General features: G+C 47.1%; 1 protein-coding gene across 1 annotated transcript in view; it reads left to right on the plus strand.

The window, feature by feature from the left end:
- The first annotated feature begins 263 nt into the window (after window positions 1-263).
- Prpsap1 (phosphoribosyl pyrophosphate synthetase associated protein 1) overlaps window positions 264-17,368 on the plus strand; it is a 31,905-nt gene continuing 14,800 nt past the window's right edge. Inside the window, exons 1-3 of the mRNA XM_008831342.3 lie at window positions 264-574; window positions 2,873-2,925; window positions 8,517-8,583. Coding sequence (XP_008829564.1) covers window positions 405-574; window positions 2,873-2,925; window positions 8,517-8,583 — 290 coding nt within the window. The 5' untranslated portion in view covers window positions 264-404. The remainder of the gene's footprint in view (window positions 575-2,872; window positions 2,926-8,516; window positions 8,584-17,368) is intronic.

The raw sequence follows: 17,368 nt of genomic DNA on the forward strand, positions 1-17,368 counted from the left end.
ACTAGAGTGTCTCCACGCCCCCTGGCGGCCGACATCTTGGCTCCTGGCAGGAATATTTGAAGACGTCTGGGACCATTGCACAGCGTGGCTGTGACACCCAATAGCTTGAATATAAAATACCTCTTCTAGGAGACTCAGAATCAGGCGGCCTCACGGCTCCGTGTCGCATCTCTCAGGAGAACAGGCTTGCCAGGTGTTGCCCACCTCCTTGCCCTTTTCTGACATGGCGGCCGAGAGGACGCTCTAGCCGTGCGTCTCGGTCTCCTGGAGGGGGCGCGGCCTGGTGTCCGGCTCGGAGGCGCTTGCGGGCTCCCTACCCCTTCTCTCCTGTGGGTCTCCTCCGTTGCCCCCACGCCCGGTCCCGGCCCAGCGCGGGCATCCGTCACCGCGCCTCGGGCCGGACGATGCCCAAGAAGCTGCTGCTGCTGCCCCCCCTATCCGCGTGCTCGGCCCTCCGCGTCCCGCGAGCCCGCCCCGCCGCCCCTCCGGCCATGAACGCCGCTCGCACCGGCTACCGAGTCTTCTCAGCCAACTCCACGGCCGCCTGCACGGAGCTGGCCAAGCGCATCACCGAGTAAGCGGGGTCCCTCCCGGGGTCGGACTCCCTGCACCCTGCAGCTGGGCAGAGCCCGGTACCCCGGCCTTGGGTCTCCCCGATGCCCTCCCTCCCAGGGCCTCCGAACCTTCTTAGTGATCCCCCCCCTTCCTAGTGAATCCCCTTCTTTATGACTCCCCTTCTTAGTGAATCCCCCTTAATGAGCCCTCTTCCTAATCCTCCTTAATGATCCCCCTTCGTGAGCCCCCCTTTTAATGAACCCCCTTCTTGATGAATCCCCCTTCCTAATGAACCCCCCCCCTTCTTAATGAATGCCCTGTGCTGGGAGTTGTCTTCTGCATCTGACCATTGCCCTTCCCTGTTCTTAATGAACCGATAAGAACGCTGCTGCGGGTCTAGCCCCAGACCTCAGGTGTGGAAGTACGGAGGTCGGGGCTAGGGAGAGCCGGGATTGATTGTTTTGTTCAGTCAGCTCTGTGCTGGGTCAGTTCAGGCAAGACGTTGCTTTAGTGTGCGTTGAACCGAAGATGCCTCTGACCTCAGGTGGCCTTTGGGGCCCTGAGATGCCTTCCCAGGCTTGCCTCTTATCAGCTCTCTGACACTGGGTGAGGGACGTGATTTTTCTGAACTTTGCAAACCGAGGGTGATTCTCTTGGACAGGGATAAGAAATGAGAGCCTGAACTCGGTGGGAGATAGTGGAGACAAATCCTTCTGGAGCAGGGCCTCTCAATGACAACACCTGTTTACTAAAAAGCCTCTTGATCTTTGGAGAAGCCCGGAGTTCTGATAGAAAGGAAGTTGCCTTATTGGTCCTTTTTGAAACAAACATGTTAGAAATACAAAATAAAGTGCATGGGTTGGCCCGTTTTGTTTGTTTTTTTAGTATGCGTGTATGTGTTTGGTTTTTGTTTTCTGAGATGGGAGGGTTTCATTATGTGTGACCCAGGTCAGCCTCCCCAGTAAGGATCCTCCTGCCTCAGCCTCTTGGGGGCTGACATTAGAGATGTGTGTCCTGACTCCAGTCTTGAACATTTAAAGTCATTGTCAGGACATCTCAAAAATCTTTAGCTACAAGCTGGGTGTGGTGGTGCTTGCTTTTAGTCCCAGCACTTGGGAGGCAGAGGTGGATGGATCTCTGTGAGATCGAGGCCACCCTGGTCTACAGGCCAGCAGTGGCTACAGAGTTTTCATGTGTATTGCACCCAATGTTGTACAGTGCCTACAGAGGTCAGAAGGGGCGGTGGATCCTTTTAAACTGGGCTTAGGAGCTGTTACTGGACATCATGTGGGTGATGGGAACTGAACCCGGATTCTGGAAGAGCAGCCAGCGCTCTTAATCGCTGAGCTATTTCTCCAGCCCCCTTCCCCCCCTGTTTTTGAGACAGGGTCTCCCTGTAGCCCCAGCTGGCCTGGATCTCATAGAAATCAGCCTTCTCTGCCTCCATAATTCTGGGTTTAAAGGTGTGTGTTACCACACCCAGCCTTTCAGTTGGACTTCTAAGTGAGTTTAGGGGCGAGTAAGAAAAGCAATTCTTGGCGGGGTGTGGTGGCTCAGGCCTTTAAGCCCAGCACTAAGGAGGCAGAAGTAAATGGACCTCTGAGTTTCAGGCCAAATACCAAACATAGTAAGATCCTGTCTCAAAAGAAAGAAAACAGTTCTTTTGCAATCTGCTACCTAGTTTTTCTATTCTAACCTCTGATTATTTCTCTTTTTTACTGAGGCCAAGTAAAATAACTAACTTTAAACTAGGGGCTTGTGTTTGTTTATATTGGGTCAAATGTACTACACATGACCTTGCCTTGAGAAAGCCCGAGGGAAGGAACACACTTTAAAGTCAGTGGCTTTGCCTCATTTGTTGAACTCTAAATTCTTTATTGCCATGTTCCAGAAAGGTTTTAAGTTCTTATAAATAACAAATATCTATAAATACTTTATCTGTTTTATATATTGAGTTTCTGGTCCATCTGTGTCTTGCCTACTTATTTTGAGACGGTGCTGGCTTGCCGTGAACTCACAGCAAGTCTCCTCAGCCTCCCAGATGCTGAGACTTCAGGGGCCACCAGATCTAGTAGAACTGGAAGCTTTTTGCGGGGGGTGGGGGGGTGGGGGGGTGTGTCTTTTTGAGACAGGGTCTCCCTGTAGCCCCAGCTGTCCTGGAACTCACTATGTAGACCAGGCTGGCCTTGAACTCACAGAGATCCGCCTGCCTCTGCCTCCCGAGTGCTGGGATCGAAGGCGTGCACCACCAGGTCCAGCAGAACTGGAAGATTTTAAAAGAGAGAGTTTTAAAATTCTTTTTTCCCTTGTGTAACAGGCGTCTTGGTGCTGAATTGGGGAAATCTGTTGTATACCAGGAGACCAATGGAGGTGAGTTAAAGTCATTTCATTTATTTATTTATTATTTTTTTGTTTGTTTGTCTTTTTGAGATAGGGCCTCCCTCTGAGTGTGCCACCACACCAGCTTTTGTTTTTTAATATTTTTTTTTTTTATGTATATGAGTGTATTGCCTGCATGTATGTGAGTGCACCCGTGTCGTGCAATGCTGAGGCGGTCAGAAGAGGGCTTCGGATTCCCCTGGAACTGGAGTTAAGGACGGTTTGTAGCCACCATGTGGGTGCTGGGAATTGAACCCAGGTCCTCTGCAAGAGCTGTCAGTGGTATTAACTGCTGAGCCGTCTCTCCAGGCCTCCCTCCCCCTTTCTTTTTTTTTTAAAGGAGGATCTCTTGTAATCTAGGCTGGCCACAAAATTGCTATGTAACTGAGATCAGCCTTGAACTTCCGATCCTCTTGTCTCCTCAGTGCTGGGGTTCAGGCTGACGGTCGCTGTGTGGCTGAGGACAGCCCTGAATTCCTCATCCCCTTGCTTTTGCCTCCCAAGTCTCAAGAGCACCAGCTTTATGTCCATCATTCGTGATGCCCCTGTGCCGGTGGCAGCTGGCCAAGACGGACAGTACCTGAAAGGGGGAGTAAGGATTGAAAGAAAAAACAAGAGACAGAAAAGATACTTGGGAGGGCTGTCAGTAGAGACTGCAGCCCCGGTTTATTTCAGCTCTGCCTTTTTATACAGAAGAACTCAATTAGTTTCAACAGCTGTTTTCCCACCTGTATCTGAGGGTCAAGGAGCGGTCAAATACTTCAAAGGCTTCTTTGATCATTTTGTCTACCACTATTGCCTCCAGGTCAGGTGTTGTGAGGCTCTCCATATAAACACATTCCTCCTGATTTGGCAGATTAGGTACTGGTGTGCATAACACAAACTCAGTAAGCCTGCCACAGCTCAATGTACATAATAGACTAACAGCTCCCAACACCCCTGTCAACATCCATCTGTGTCCATGGCCCTGGGGGGTATGTATGTATGTACATATGTGTGTGTCCCACCAAGACAGGTTTTCACCATGTTGCCCTGGCTCTCTTGGAATTCACTGTGGAGCATAGTCTGGTTTAGAACTGTGATCCCCCTGCTTCAGTCAGATGCAGCAATCATACCTTAATAGTGATGTTTTTGTTTTGTTTTAATTGAATTTTTGTGTATTCCATACAGAAAATCATCTTCATACCCCCTTCCCCTCTGGCACCTCCCATAGCCCCCTCACTGGAGTTCATACCTTCTGTCATTTGTGTTAAGGCCTATTATGTAAAGTTAGTGTCCCCAGATGTCCCTCAGTGCAAGTTCATCCTCTGGGGTTTAGTCAGCCTATCTAGAGTCTCCCTTCGAGAGAAGATCAGCTCTTCCTCACCCAGCAGTAATCAGCTGCCAGTAATTCTTCAACTAAGATTGGGGCCTGCTGTTCATTTCCACAGTTCTGTGCTGGGCTTTTGTCTGCCTACTGCCATTGCTGTAGGTTTATATGAGAAGGGTCCGGAATCCGGGTCCTCTGCAAGAGCAGTCAGTCCTCTTAACTGCTGAACCATCTCTCTAGCCCCTCCCTCTGGTTTTTTATACTAGCTAGGTATAGCTGGCCTTTTTTTTTTTTCTGTCTTTTTGAGACAGGGTCTCCCTGTAGCACCAGCTGGCCTAGAACTCGCTATGTAGACCAGGCTGGCCTTGAACTCACAGAGATCTGCCTGCCTTTGCCTCCCAAGTGCTGGGACTACAGGCGTGCGCCACCACGCCCGGCATTTCTAGAATCTTTTTAAATTGGGTTCTATTAGTAAATAGTTCCTGTGCTTACTTTCTAGGTCATCAAATGACAGCCAGAGCAGTCTGGTACTAGGAGTGATGCCTTGTTAAAAAGCTGTCTTTGGGGGGCTGGAGAGATGGCTCAGAGGTTAAGAACGCTGGTTGTTCTTACAGAAGACCTGGGTTTGAGTCCCAGCATCCATATGGCAGCTAACAACTGCCTGTAACTCCAGTTTCAGGGGATCTGACACCTCCTCTATCCTCCATGGACATTGCACGACACAGGTGCACTTACCTACATGCAGGCAATACACACATACACATAAAATAAAAATAATAAAATTAAAAATTAAAATTTAAAAAAAAGGCTCCCTTCGGGAGCTGAGGAGATGGCTCAGAGTGCTTACTGAGATCCTCAGCACCCATGTTAGAACTCAGGGTGTGGTGATGTGACCTGTAACCCCAGCAGTGGAGGGGCAGAGACAGGTGGATCTCTGTTGTTCACTGGCCAGCCAACCTATCAGTGAGTGAGAGACCCTGTCTCAGAACCTAAGGCAGAACATGGTTGAGGAAGACACCTACTTTGACATACACACACCCACATGTGCATGCACACCTGTACACACTCAAATTCTGCCCATTTTTATTTTACTTTTCCACATCTCTTGTAGACTCACGCTAGATTGGTAAACCAGTTTTGCTTCTCTCTGGATTATATGGAGAATTATTATATTGTTAATTCTTTTTTAAAAAAATTTCTTGCCGGGTGTGGTGGCACATGCCTTTAATCCCAGCACTTGGGAGGCAGAGGCAGGTAGATCTTTGTGAGTTCCGAGGCCAGCCTGGCCTACACAGTGAGTTCTAGGACAGCTGGGGCTACAGGGAGACCCTATCTCAAAAAGACAAAAAAATAAAAATAAATAAAAATTTTAAAATCTTATTTTATTATTTATTTTATTTATTTATTTATTTTATTTTATTTTATTTTATTTTTAGTTTTGGTCTCACTGTGTAGACCAGACTGGCCTTGAATACACAGATTATTTTATTTTATTTTTTTTGGTCTTTTTGAGACAGGGTCTCCCCGTAGCCCCAGCTTGAACTCACAGAGATCCATCTTTCTCTGCCTCTTGAGTACTGAGATTAAAGGCATGTGCCACCATGTCTGGCACAATTCCTTTTTGAAAAATATTCTTTTTTTTTTTAAATGTGTATGAGTGTATTGCCTGCATGTATGTGAGTGCGCCCATGTCGTGTGATGTTGCGGAGGTCAGAAGAGGGTTTCAGATTCCCCTAGAACTGGAGTTAAGGATGGTTCATAGCCGCCATGTGGGTGCTGGGAATCGAACCCGGGTCCTCTGCAAGAGCAGTCAGTGCTCTTAACTGCTGAGCCATCTCTCCAGCCCTCTTATTTTAATTTTGTGTGTATGAGTACATTGCCTGCCTGTGTATAAGTGCATCTGTGTTACGCAATGCCCTCAGGTCAGAAGAGGTTGTCACATCCCCTGGAACTGGAGTTAAGATGATTGTTAGCCATCATGTAGGTGCTGGGCATCGAACCCTGGTCCTCTGTAGAACAGTCAGTGCTCTTAACTGCTGAGCCATCTCCTATGTCCCCAAGCTCATTAAAATGCAAATATTCTTAATTAACTACTGATTCTTTGCCACGGGTTGAGTGTCTGGCATCTGAAATCCTTGGGAACAGATGTATTCCAGATTCAGAGGGTTTTTTATATATATATATATATATATTTTTTTTTTTTTTTGGTTTTTTTGAGCCAGGGTTTCCCTTTACCCCCAGCTTCCCTGGAACTCCCTTTGTAAACCAGGCTGGCCTTGAACTCACAGAGATCCGCCTGCCTCTATCTCCCGAGTGCTGGGATTAAAGACGTGTACCACCACGCCTGGCTATTTTTATTTTTTATGTGTATGAGTGTATTGTCTGCGTGTGTGTAAGTGCACCTGTGTTTATGCCCATGGAGGTCAGAAGGTGTTGGATCCCCTGGAACTGGAGTTACGGACAGTTGTTAGTAGCCATGTGGGTGCTGGGAATCGACCTGGGCCTTCTGCAAGAGCAGCCAGTGCTCTTAACCACTGAGCCATCTCTCCAGCCCCCAGATTTAAAGTTTTTTAGAATTAGAAATATTAACATAGACTTGGTTACACATCCCAAATCTGAAATGCTCCAAAACCCAAAACTTTTTAAGCTCCAGGAATTTTTTATTATTTAAGAGAAGAGCAGCAACGCAGGCCAGCCGCAACTCTTGACGGCCATCAGGAGAGGGATATAGAGAAGAGGAAGAGAGAAGCTATGCCTTGGAGGTAGGCCGCACGTTCAGCAAGCAGCACATGGTAAAAAGTGGGTGTAGCGGCAGAGAAAGCATGTGACACCCAAAGCGCCAGAGAGAACAGGATGAGGCTTCGTCAGCATCCCACAGAGGTGGAAGAGAAGAAAGAAGAAAAGTGGTCGGACTTCAGAGCGGCGTGGCATCAGTTCTGTGAGCCACTGACCAAAATCCAAAGCTTTTGTTCTGAGTGTCATCAGCACCGAAAAGGTTTCATGTTTGGGAGTATTTCAGATTTTTTGGTTTAGGTGCTTGGCCTCCGCTGCCCCAGAGCCTGGCATCTACTTGCTTTCAGTCATGGGCCCTTTGGATCTGCTCTGCCCACCTACATGCCGGTGTTCAGTCACATCCATCACCACGCCTTGGGCTCCTGCCTCTGTGTAGCCTTCCTAGACCTCCATATTGCTACTTCTGCCCTACCACAGGTTTTTTTCCTCATAGTAGCCAGCAAATTTTTTTTTTGAGACGGTCTCTCTGTAGGCCCAGCTGGCCTAGAACTCACTATGTAGACCAGACTGGCCTTGAACTCACAGAGATCTGCCTGCCTCTGCTTCTGTGTGCTGGGATTAAAGGTGTGTGCCACTAGCAATTGTTTTTTAAAATGTCACTCAAAGCTGAAGATGGCTCAGTGGTTTAGAACGCTTACTGCTCTTACAAAGGACTGGAGATTGGTTCCTGGCACCCATGTTTCGTGGTTCATATCCACCTGTAACTCCAGCTCCAGGGGATCTAACACCCTCTTCTAGCCTCCACAGTCACCTGCACACAGACATGCATAAAATAAAAAAAAAAAAAAAAAACCCTGAGAAACAGAAAACATCTGTCACTGTTCCCAACGTCAAATTCTCTAATGACTTTCCTTTCCCGTCCCACTTAGAGAATCTGGAGTTCTGTGTGGTTGGCTTCTTGACCTCCTGATGACTTCTTTCCTCTCAGTCACTCTGCTTCCCAGGTGGCCTAAGTGACCACACCTGCCCCAGCTTCCCGTGTTCCCCTACCCCTTCGCTGCATGCCAGCTTGCTGCGAGACTGTCCTTGTCCTGTCATTTATCATGACTGATTTGTCTGGCATGTCGGGTCACTCTGAGGTCCACCTTCATTTCTGTCTTTGTTCCAGGTCCTCCGCACAGGGTCTGTCACAGAGGAGGCCTCAGCGTTTGCTGAAGGAGTAATATGAGGGGTACAGTGTCGGCCTTCAGCCTCTTACTGCAGACGCTTTCTCAAGCATCTTCTGTAAAGCTTCATTTTGGTCGTAGTTTGTGGAGTCTTTTGGATCCTGAGACTACATGGATCCATTGTTTAGTTTTTTCTTCTATTTTTGGTTTTTCCCCCAGCTTGACTACTTTTAATATATGTATTTTCTGAAGTTGGTTAAGAATCTACTTGGTTGTACCAAGTAAGATGGTTTGGAACCCTCTTCACTCTGAATGCTCTGTACCGTGTCATGCAGTGCTTTTCTTAAAGCCTGAGAACTTTTTTTTTTCCCCAGAAACAAGAGTTGAAATCAAAGAGTCTGTTCGAGGCCAAGATATTTTCATCATACAGACAATACCCAGGTAAGAGCACTGCATTAGGCATCCATCTTCCCCTGAGACACCTTAATGATGTCGTGCATTAGCTTTTCATATGAATAACAATTCAGGGTTGATTTTGTTTTGTTTTAATTATAAATTTGTGCTGTTTATTTGTGTGAGTGTTTTGTCTGCATATATATACATGCACCACATGCATGCAATGCCCATGGAGGCCCAAAGAGGGCATCGGATCCCCCTGAAACAGGAGTTAACAGATGATTTTTAGTTGCCATGTGGGTGCTGTGAACCAAACCCAGTTCCTCTGCAAGAGCAGCCAGTGCCCTTAACTGCTGAACCGTGTCTTCAACCCTAACCCCACCCCCAGTGTGGATTCTTATAGTAATAGGAGTGGCCATGGGTGCTGTCAAGGTACTGAGCACTTTTCTTTTTTGGTTGGTTGTTTCAAGTTTTTTGGTTGTTTGAAACCGTCTCACATAGCCCAGCACTGGGTATTCTGAATGTACCCTTCACAACCACTGTTCTTGGCCCTGTTGAGGGGTTAGAGAAGGCTGGATCTCAAGGACGGTGAGGACCAAAGGGTCACGGGATAAGTAATATATACACAGTCAGAACAAAAGCAGTGTGCAGAGGCTGAGGGTTTGGCTGAGTTGGTAAAGAGCTTGCAAAAGGCCTGGTAGATCTTGAGGCTCACTGGCTAGTCAGTCTAGCCTAATTGGTAAACTCCAGACCAATGAGAGACCCTACTTCAAAGGTGGACAGTGTTCCTGGGCATGACTTAGACTGCCTGCTTCTGTGGCTCTTTTTGTGTATGAGTGTATTGCCTGCGTATATGTAAGCGCACCATGTTGTGCAATGCCAGCAGAGGTCACACCAGGGCATTGGATCCCCTGAAACTGGAGTTAGGATGGTTGTTAGCTGCCATGTGGGTGCTGGGAGTCAAACCCGGGTCCTCTGCAAGAGCAGCCAGTGCTCTTAACTGCTGAGCATCTGCTGAGCCCCTCTGTGGCTCTGTATCCAAGGTCAAAAATAGAACCTGTCTCAGCCCCTCACAGCAGCTTTGTCACTAATCTTCCCCATATACAGAAGTCCAAGTGCAAAGACAGGACCAGGTGGCAGAGCCTCTTCGCTGCCCTGACCGGCTCTACGATACAAAGGCTGTATGTCTTGGAAGAAATGTCTAGGAGATAGCGCTGATCCTTGGACTGTGCTGACACCTGGAATTTGTACTTTGACTGTAGATTCTCCTTCTCTAGGAAAAGACATGGTGCATGCATTGGGGGTGGTTGTGCCAGTCTGAACAACTGTGTTCAGAAACCTTTGCTCGGTCGTTTGATTTTCATAATCATCCCTGAGGATTGAGGTGAGAAACTATGGTTGTAATCTGTGCTAGATCGCTTTAGTGTCAACTTGACACACCTGGGAGCCTCAATTGGGGAATTGCCTCCATGGAACTGGCCTGTGGCCATGTCTGCGGGGCATCTTCTTGATTGCTGAGTGATGTGGGTGGCACCACTATGGGTGGTGCCATCCCTGGGCAGGTGGGCCCGGGTTACATAAGAAAGCAGTCTGATCAGGGGCCAGTAAGCAGCGTTCCTCCGTCGCCTGTGCTCCAGCTCCTGCCTCCAGGTTCCTGCCCTGAGTTTTTGCCCTGGGCTCCCTGATGAACTGTGACCCAGGAGATGTAAGCTAAATAAACCCTTTCCTCCCCAAGTTGGTATTGGTCAGAGTATTTTGTCACAGCAATGGAGAAACAAACTAGAATGTGGATCTCACAGCAGAGACCCTGTTCATTTAGATAGGCTGTACAGCTTGGATGACATTAATGACTGGAGCTTGTGAGCTGCATTGCTGATTAGAGATGGCCGAAGGGCTGTTGGGGAGCAGATTTATAGGCTTCTCATTTTCATAATGTGTTGGGAGGGTTGAGACCCTGACCCCTGAGAAAACCATCTTTTAGGGTGTGAGGAGAGAGACAGACAGAGAGAGAGAGAAAGCGGTGTGTGTGTGTGTGTGTGGGTGGTGTTGGGGACTGAACATGGTATGTGTGTGTGAGTGCCTGCATGTATGTATATATATGTTCATGCCTGGTGCCCATGGAGTCCAGAAGAAGGCATAGGATTCCCTGGAGCAGGAGTTACTGGCAGTTGTGAGCTGCTTGATGTGGTGCTAGGAACCAAACTTGGGTTCTCTGGAAGACAGGCAAGCATTTTAACCGCTGAGCCATCTCTCTGCATTGCTTCCCCCCCCCCCCCAAGTTATTTATTTATTTAGATGGGTGTCACTGTGCAGCCCTGGCTGGCCTGGAACTCACAGAGATCCCCCTGCCTCTGAGTGCTGGGTTAAAGGCATGTTTAACTATGCCCAGCCACTTTCTCCTTTTTTAATTTTAGATTTTTTTTGTTAATATTTTATTATTTTTATTTTATGTGTATGAGTGTATCTCCTGCATGTATGTGAGTGCACCCATGTCATGCAATGCCACGGAGGTCAGAAGAGGGCTTCGGATTCCCCTGGAACAGAGGCTAGAAGAAAGCATTGGCTCCCCTGGAACTGGAGTTACAGGGGGTTGTGAGCTGCTTGACATAGGTGTGTTCTCCTGTTGCATTAGTCTAGGACCCAAATCCATAGGATGGTGGGTCTTCCCTGATCAGTTAAACATTTCTGGAAATACCCTTGTGGGTATATCTAGAGTATGTGTCCAAGATGATCGTAAATTTGTTCAAGTTGACAACCAAAATTAACTACTTTGTTTCTTTTCTCTTAAATGTATTTACATTTGCTTTTAAGGCAAACCATTGGTGGGCATCTAACCATAGAATCCATGACTTTTTCATGTCGTGTGTTATGTGGAGAAGGATGACTGTGTCCACACCTCCTATGATGGTGTGTCCCCCCTCTGCATCCCCATTAGAACAAGCTCGCTATGGGAGATTTTCCTTGTTCCGTGCTGTCCTGCACGCAGACACTACCTGATTGCAGGTCCACAGTGACTGTTTATTTAGTGAATAAATGGTGGGGTGGGGTGGGGAGGAAACCGAGGACCTTGTACATGCTGTTTGCCATCACTGAGCAACATCCTAGTGTTTTTTTTGTGTGGTTTTGAGACAGTCTGCTGTGTGGCCCAGGCTTGCTGGCTTTAAACTTTTGATAGTCCCAGTCTCAGAGTTTGGATTTCTATGTATTATTTTCAAGTTCTTGGTTATAACTCAGACTGTTTTGTTTTGGTTTGTTTTTTGCTTTGTTTTTGAGACAAGGGTCTCCCTATAGACCCAGTTGGTCTGGTGCTTACTGTGTAGACCAAATTGGCCTCGATCTCACAGAGATCTATCTGCCTGCCTCTGCCTCCCAAGTGCTGGGATCAAAGGCTTAAGCTATCCTGCCTAGCTAAACTGTTCTTATGTGTTACTGTGAGTGCGAAGTCAGTCCACTGTCAGGGCAAAACAAGGCTGTTTCTTTTCCTTTGTGCATGCTAGATGGTGTCTCTGCCACTGAGCTGTGCCCTGCCATAACGTGCAGTAATAAGAGCATTGTCTGTTTGTGACCCTTTCCCTGTGTTTGTGATCTCCAAACACCAAAGTCAGCCTAGAGGCTGTTTTTCCCTAGGAACAGCATGGTGCTATGTCCTTTGAGGTTAAAGGTTGTACTCTGTGTGATTCTTGGCCTCAGCATCTCATGGCAGCCAAGAGTGTTCAGAATGACTATTGAAGACCAGTGGTGTAGAGTGGCCCTGGGTGAGCGACAGAAGACTACTTTACCAATGAAGGGTCGATGGTACGTGACTGTCTTTCAGGGAGGGACAAAGAAGCCTGGAAAGCAGATCTGCTAATGGTTAAGGGGGATGTTAGCATTCTTTGTTTCGTTTTTTTCTTAAAAGTATTAGAAAATGTGACCTAGGCTGAGCCGTGGTGGTGCATACCTTTAGTCCCAGCATTTAGGAGGCAGAGGCAGGCAGATCTCTGTGAGTTCAAGGCCAGCCTGGTCTACATAGTGAGTTCCAGGCCAGCTGGGGCTACAGGGAGACCCTGTCTCAAAAAGACAACCCCCCCCCAAAAAAAAGAAAAGAAAATGTGATCAAAGGAAGCAATTGGGAGCAGTTTACTAGTGTAAGGAGACTAACTTTTGTAGAATAGCCAGAATTTTTTAAAAAACAGGATCTTGGGACTGGAGAGATGGCTTGGTGGTTAAGAGCACTGGCTGCTCTTGCAGAGGACCCGGGTTCAAATCCCAGCACCCACATGGCAACTAACAGCTGTCCACAACTCCAGTCCCAGGGGATCCAACAGCCCTTCTGTCCTCCGTGGGCATTACACGACATGGATGCACTTACCTACATGCACGTAATACGCACATACACATAAAATAAAAATAATAAATAAAATATTAAAAAACAGGATCTTTCTGTATAGCCCAGACTGGCTTCAAACTCACTCTTCAGCCTCAGCTTCCTGTAATGGACTTGATAGGTATTTCCCACCATACTCAGCTGTCATGAGAATTATGTTTTGTGGTCTTAGCCGTGGAAGGCCCCTCTGCCCTTGAAGAGAACGGGCATGGGTGCAGATGCATGCCTGTCCTGAGGACACCACTTCCGTTAGTTGTTTCTTTGGCGACTTTTAAAGAGTTGCAGTTCTCTTTCTGGTGTCTGTTAAACAGCATCAAGGCAAAATCCAGACTCACCTGGTATTTCCTGTGTCTTTTAAAAAAATTTTTTAATTATATTTTATTTGTGTGTGTGCATGCACACACTCACATGGCACACCTGTGGAAGTCAGAGGACAACCTTTGGGTCATTCTTTCTTCCCATCATGTGGGTCCCAGAGATTGAACTCAGTTGTCAGACTTGGTGGCAAAAGGCCTAACCCACTGAGCTATCTCACTGGCCTGAATTTCCTGTGTCTTTTAAAATGATGGAGGTTGAAAAAGGAAGGAAGCATCCGGAGAAAGGTGAAGAGAGAGTGGGCGTGTTGTGTCGTGATGCGTGTGACTGGTAAAGAAGGTTATTGGGTTGGGTAGTGGTACATGGGGTGGTATACATGGTGGTACACACCTGTATCCCAACACTCACTAGAGGGAAGCAGGAGGAAAGACCCTCTCTTAAAATGCCTACCAGGGGGCTGGAGAGATGGCTCAGCAGTTAAGAGCACTGACTGCTCTTGCAGAGGACCCCAGTTTGGTTCCCAGTACCCACATGGCAGCTAACAACCATCAGTAACTCCAGTTCCAGGGGATCTGACACCCTTTTCTGACCTCCGTGGGCATTGCATGACAAAAGTACACTTACATACATGTAGTAGACAATACACTCATACACATAAAGATAAAAATCATAAAATATTTTTTAAAACTCACACCAAAAGAAAACAACAACAAAAGGTTATTGGATTTGTTATAAGAAACCAATACTTTATCTTGAGTACTGAATACTTTAGTACTAACAGTAGAATAGAGACTACTTATGTCTTACTATTACTTTTTGGGGGGGGGGCTTTTTTGATTGGGTCTCCCTGTATCTGCAACTGGCCTGGAACTTGCTGTGGAAACCAAGCTAACCAAGCTGGCTTCAAACTCACAGAGATCCACCTGCCTCTGCCTCCCAAGTGCTGGTCTTAAACACGTGTGCCACCATGCCCAGCAAGTTTTTTTTAAAAATTTTAAAATATTTTTAGATTTTTATTTTATGCATGTGAATGTTTTGCCTGCGTGTATATAAGTGCACTTGCAGGGACACTGCCCTCAGCGGCCAGAAGAGGATGTAGGCTTTATTGGAATCGAGTTATAGACGGTTGTTAGCTGCCATGTGGGTGCCAGGAACTGAACCTGGGTCCTCTGCAAGACCAGCCAGTGCTCTTAACCACAACTGTAAAATACCTCAACTGGAGCTGGGCGTGGTGGCACACGCCTTTAATCCCAGCACTCGGGAGGCAGAGGCAGGTGGATCTCTGTGAGTTCAAGGCCAGCCTGGTCTACATAGTGAGTTCCAGGACAGCTGGGGCTACAGGGAGACCCTGTCTCAAAAAGACCAAAAAAAAGGTTATCACAACTGGTTTTAGACAAGCAGACCAAAGTTGAGCATCTGAGTGAGCTTAGTGGCCTGCAGACCCGACACCATGTATAGTGTCTTTCTTTTTTTGGTAATGCTGCTCAGAATAGGTTTGGAGTTCTTGAAACAACTGAGAGAACTTGCAGCATATTTTTTTGACTAATAGTAAGTTTTGAGTGCTGAGGACGGGTTTAATCTTAGGAAACACTAAGGGGCAGTACAGAAGTATGCTGCTTGTTGAACTGGGTGGTGCCACTGAAGGAAGCTCCAGCTCTGCTGAGGGGTGCAACAGTGAAGTAAATATGGAACTTACAAAGGACTTTGGAAGGATAATTTTCATATTTATGTGCAGATTCTCGCATGTTGACATGAAATGTCAGACTTACTAAAATGCCATTTAGGGGACCAATAAAATGGCCCAGTGGGTAAAGGCACCTGCCACAAGCCTGACAACCTGAGCTCCATCCCTCGGACCTACATGGTGGAAGGAGAGAGGCTCCTGTAAGTTGTCTCTGACCTCTACATATGTGCTATGACTTGGGTGTGGTGCACACACTTTTAATCCTAGCCCTCTGGAGGCAGAGGCAGGCGGATCTCTGTGAAATCAAGGCCAGCTGGTCTAAATAGCGAGTTCCAGGCCAGCTGGGGCTACAGGGAGACCCTGTCTCAAAAAGATGAAAAAATAAAATAAATAACTTTTAAATACTATTAAAAATACCATTTAGGACTTCTTTGCTGGAGTGGGGTGAGTAAATCCTATTCCACTACTGTGTCTTTCTTTGGCCAGTTTAATTAATGGATATATTAAATGAATATATCATGTCTTATTTCCCTGCCTCACATGAGTTTTTGCCTATCTGAAACAATAGAGCAGTCAGGGCTGAGTTTAACATAGGGTATGAGTACCCTCTAGAAGAGAAAAACTGTCAGTAAAGTAGTCAAGATTGTCCTGCGTACACACCAAGGACTAGCAGGATGTACTTGGAACGTTCCGAGAGAACAGATGAACGAAGCAGCCTGCCAGCTATTCTAACCCTGCTAGCCACGAAGCAGCTGCCTCTGTCCTGCTTGACCAGTATTTCCACAGAGGATAAAGTCAGTGTGGCAAAGGCCCCTTTGTCACCTTCCTGACAAACAGAGGTTGGGGCTTGAGAGGCTTTCCTTAGCCTTGGGCTGGAGGGTATTGAATTCATTTTTGAGACAGAGACTCCCTGTTGTTCAGCTGGCCTGGCACTCACTATGGGGACCAGGTTGGCCTCCATCTCACAGAGATCTGCCTGCCTCTGCCTCCTGAATGCTGGGACTAAAGGTGTGCACCACCATGCCCAACTGGATGCTGAATTCTTTTCCATAGGTCATTGAGAAGAGGAAAAATGGAGAGAAAGAAAAACCCTTGTATGGAAAATTGAAAATAACTGAAATTGGTCAATTCTGAAATCAGGACTCCTCAAAAGTTGTTCATTACAATACATCAGCATGTCACTCTGGGCCTCCCTTTAGTGGGCAGTTGTGCAGTATAGATGCCATGACAGCCACTTTCATCCACATAGCAAGCTCCAGGCTAGCCAGGGCTACGTAGTGAAACTGTGTATTATAAAACCAAAATAAAACGCCAGGGCAAGACCAGCTAAAAACTCAGTACTTGTGTAGCTATTCTCCCAGAATCTACTAAGTTAACTTCTAGTTGAGCTGTGCTGTTGGCGCTGTGGCCTGGCTTCCGAGGGCGCACCCTGTGGATCCTCTGTAGAGTCACACGGTATCAGAAGGTAAGATGCTCTAATTCTATTTCTGAGGTTGACGAGGAGCACAGCAGTGGAGGACTTATCTGTGGAGTATGTGACATCAGGTGGCCAGCCTTGGTGTGGACCCCACATGTACATGCTTCCTGCTTAACATTCGAGTTTACAAGGCTCACCAGTTTTGGTGATCTCACGTTGGGAGCCACACTTCTCCTCTAGGGGATATAATGTACAAGGATATAAGTATATTTGGGGACTGGAGAGATGACTCTGGTTAAGAGCACTGGCTGTTCTTGCAGAGGACCTGGGTTCAATTCCCAGCACCCACATGGCAGCTAACAACTGTCTGTAACTCCAGTTCTGGGGGATCCAACGCCTTCTTTTGCTCCATAAATAGTTGTTGAGTCGGTGATTGAACTAAAATTGACCAAATATTATGAACTCCCAAGTACTTGTATGTGTTCAATGATTGCTTTTTTTTCTTTAACTCACTGTGCCTTCTGACCTTTGTTACCTGACCTGGGCATTATTAACTTGGAAATATGAAGGAGGAAACTGCTCCTGACAACTGGCGAAGGGGGCACTTCAGGGTCCGGAAGGAGGCTGCCTCCGTGCTCTCAGAGTTGACCCTGAAGTCAGTTACAGCCTCTGAGTGATGGGTTTTACTTTGTTTGATTTATTAATTTGTGTGTATGTGTGGGTGCCTGTGTGAGTGTATGCCAGGCATATGATGGTGCCCACAGAGGGCAGAAGAGGGCATTGGATCTCTTGGTGACTTGGGTGCTGTCCTAGTTTGTTCTTCATTGCTGTGACAAAATACTCTGACCAATACCAACTTGAGAAGGAAAGGGTTTATTTGTCTTACATCTCCCAAGTCGCAGTTCATCAGGGAGCCCAAGGTAGGAACTCAGGGCAGGAACCTGGAAGCAGGAGCTGGAGCACAGGCCATGGAGGAACGCTGCTTACTGGCTTGCTCCCTTGGCCCCTGCTCAGCCTACTTTCTTATGCAACACAGGCCCACCTGCCC

Source organism: Nannospalax galili, unplaced genomic scaffold (genome assembly GCF_000622305.1).
Source record: "Nannospalax galili isolate Female #2095 unplaced genomic scaffold, S.galili_v1.0 scaffold634, whole genome shotgun sequence".
Lineage (NCBI taxonomy): Eukaryota > Metazoa > Chordata > Mammalia > Rodentia > Spalacidae > Nannospalax > Nannospalax galili.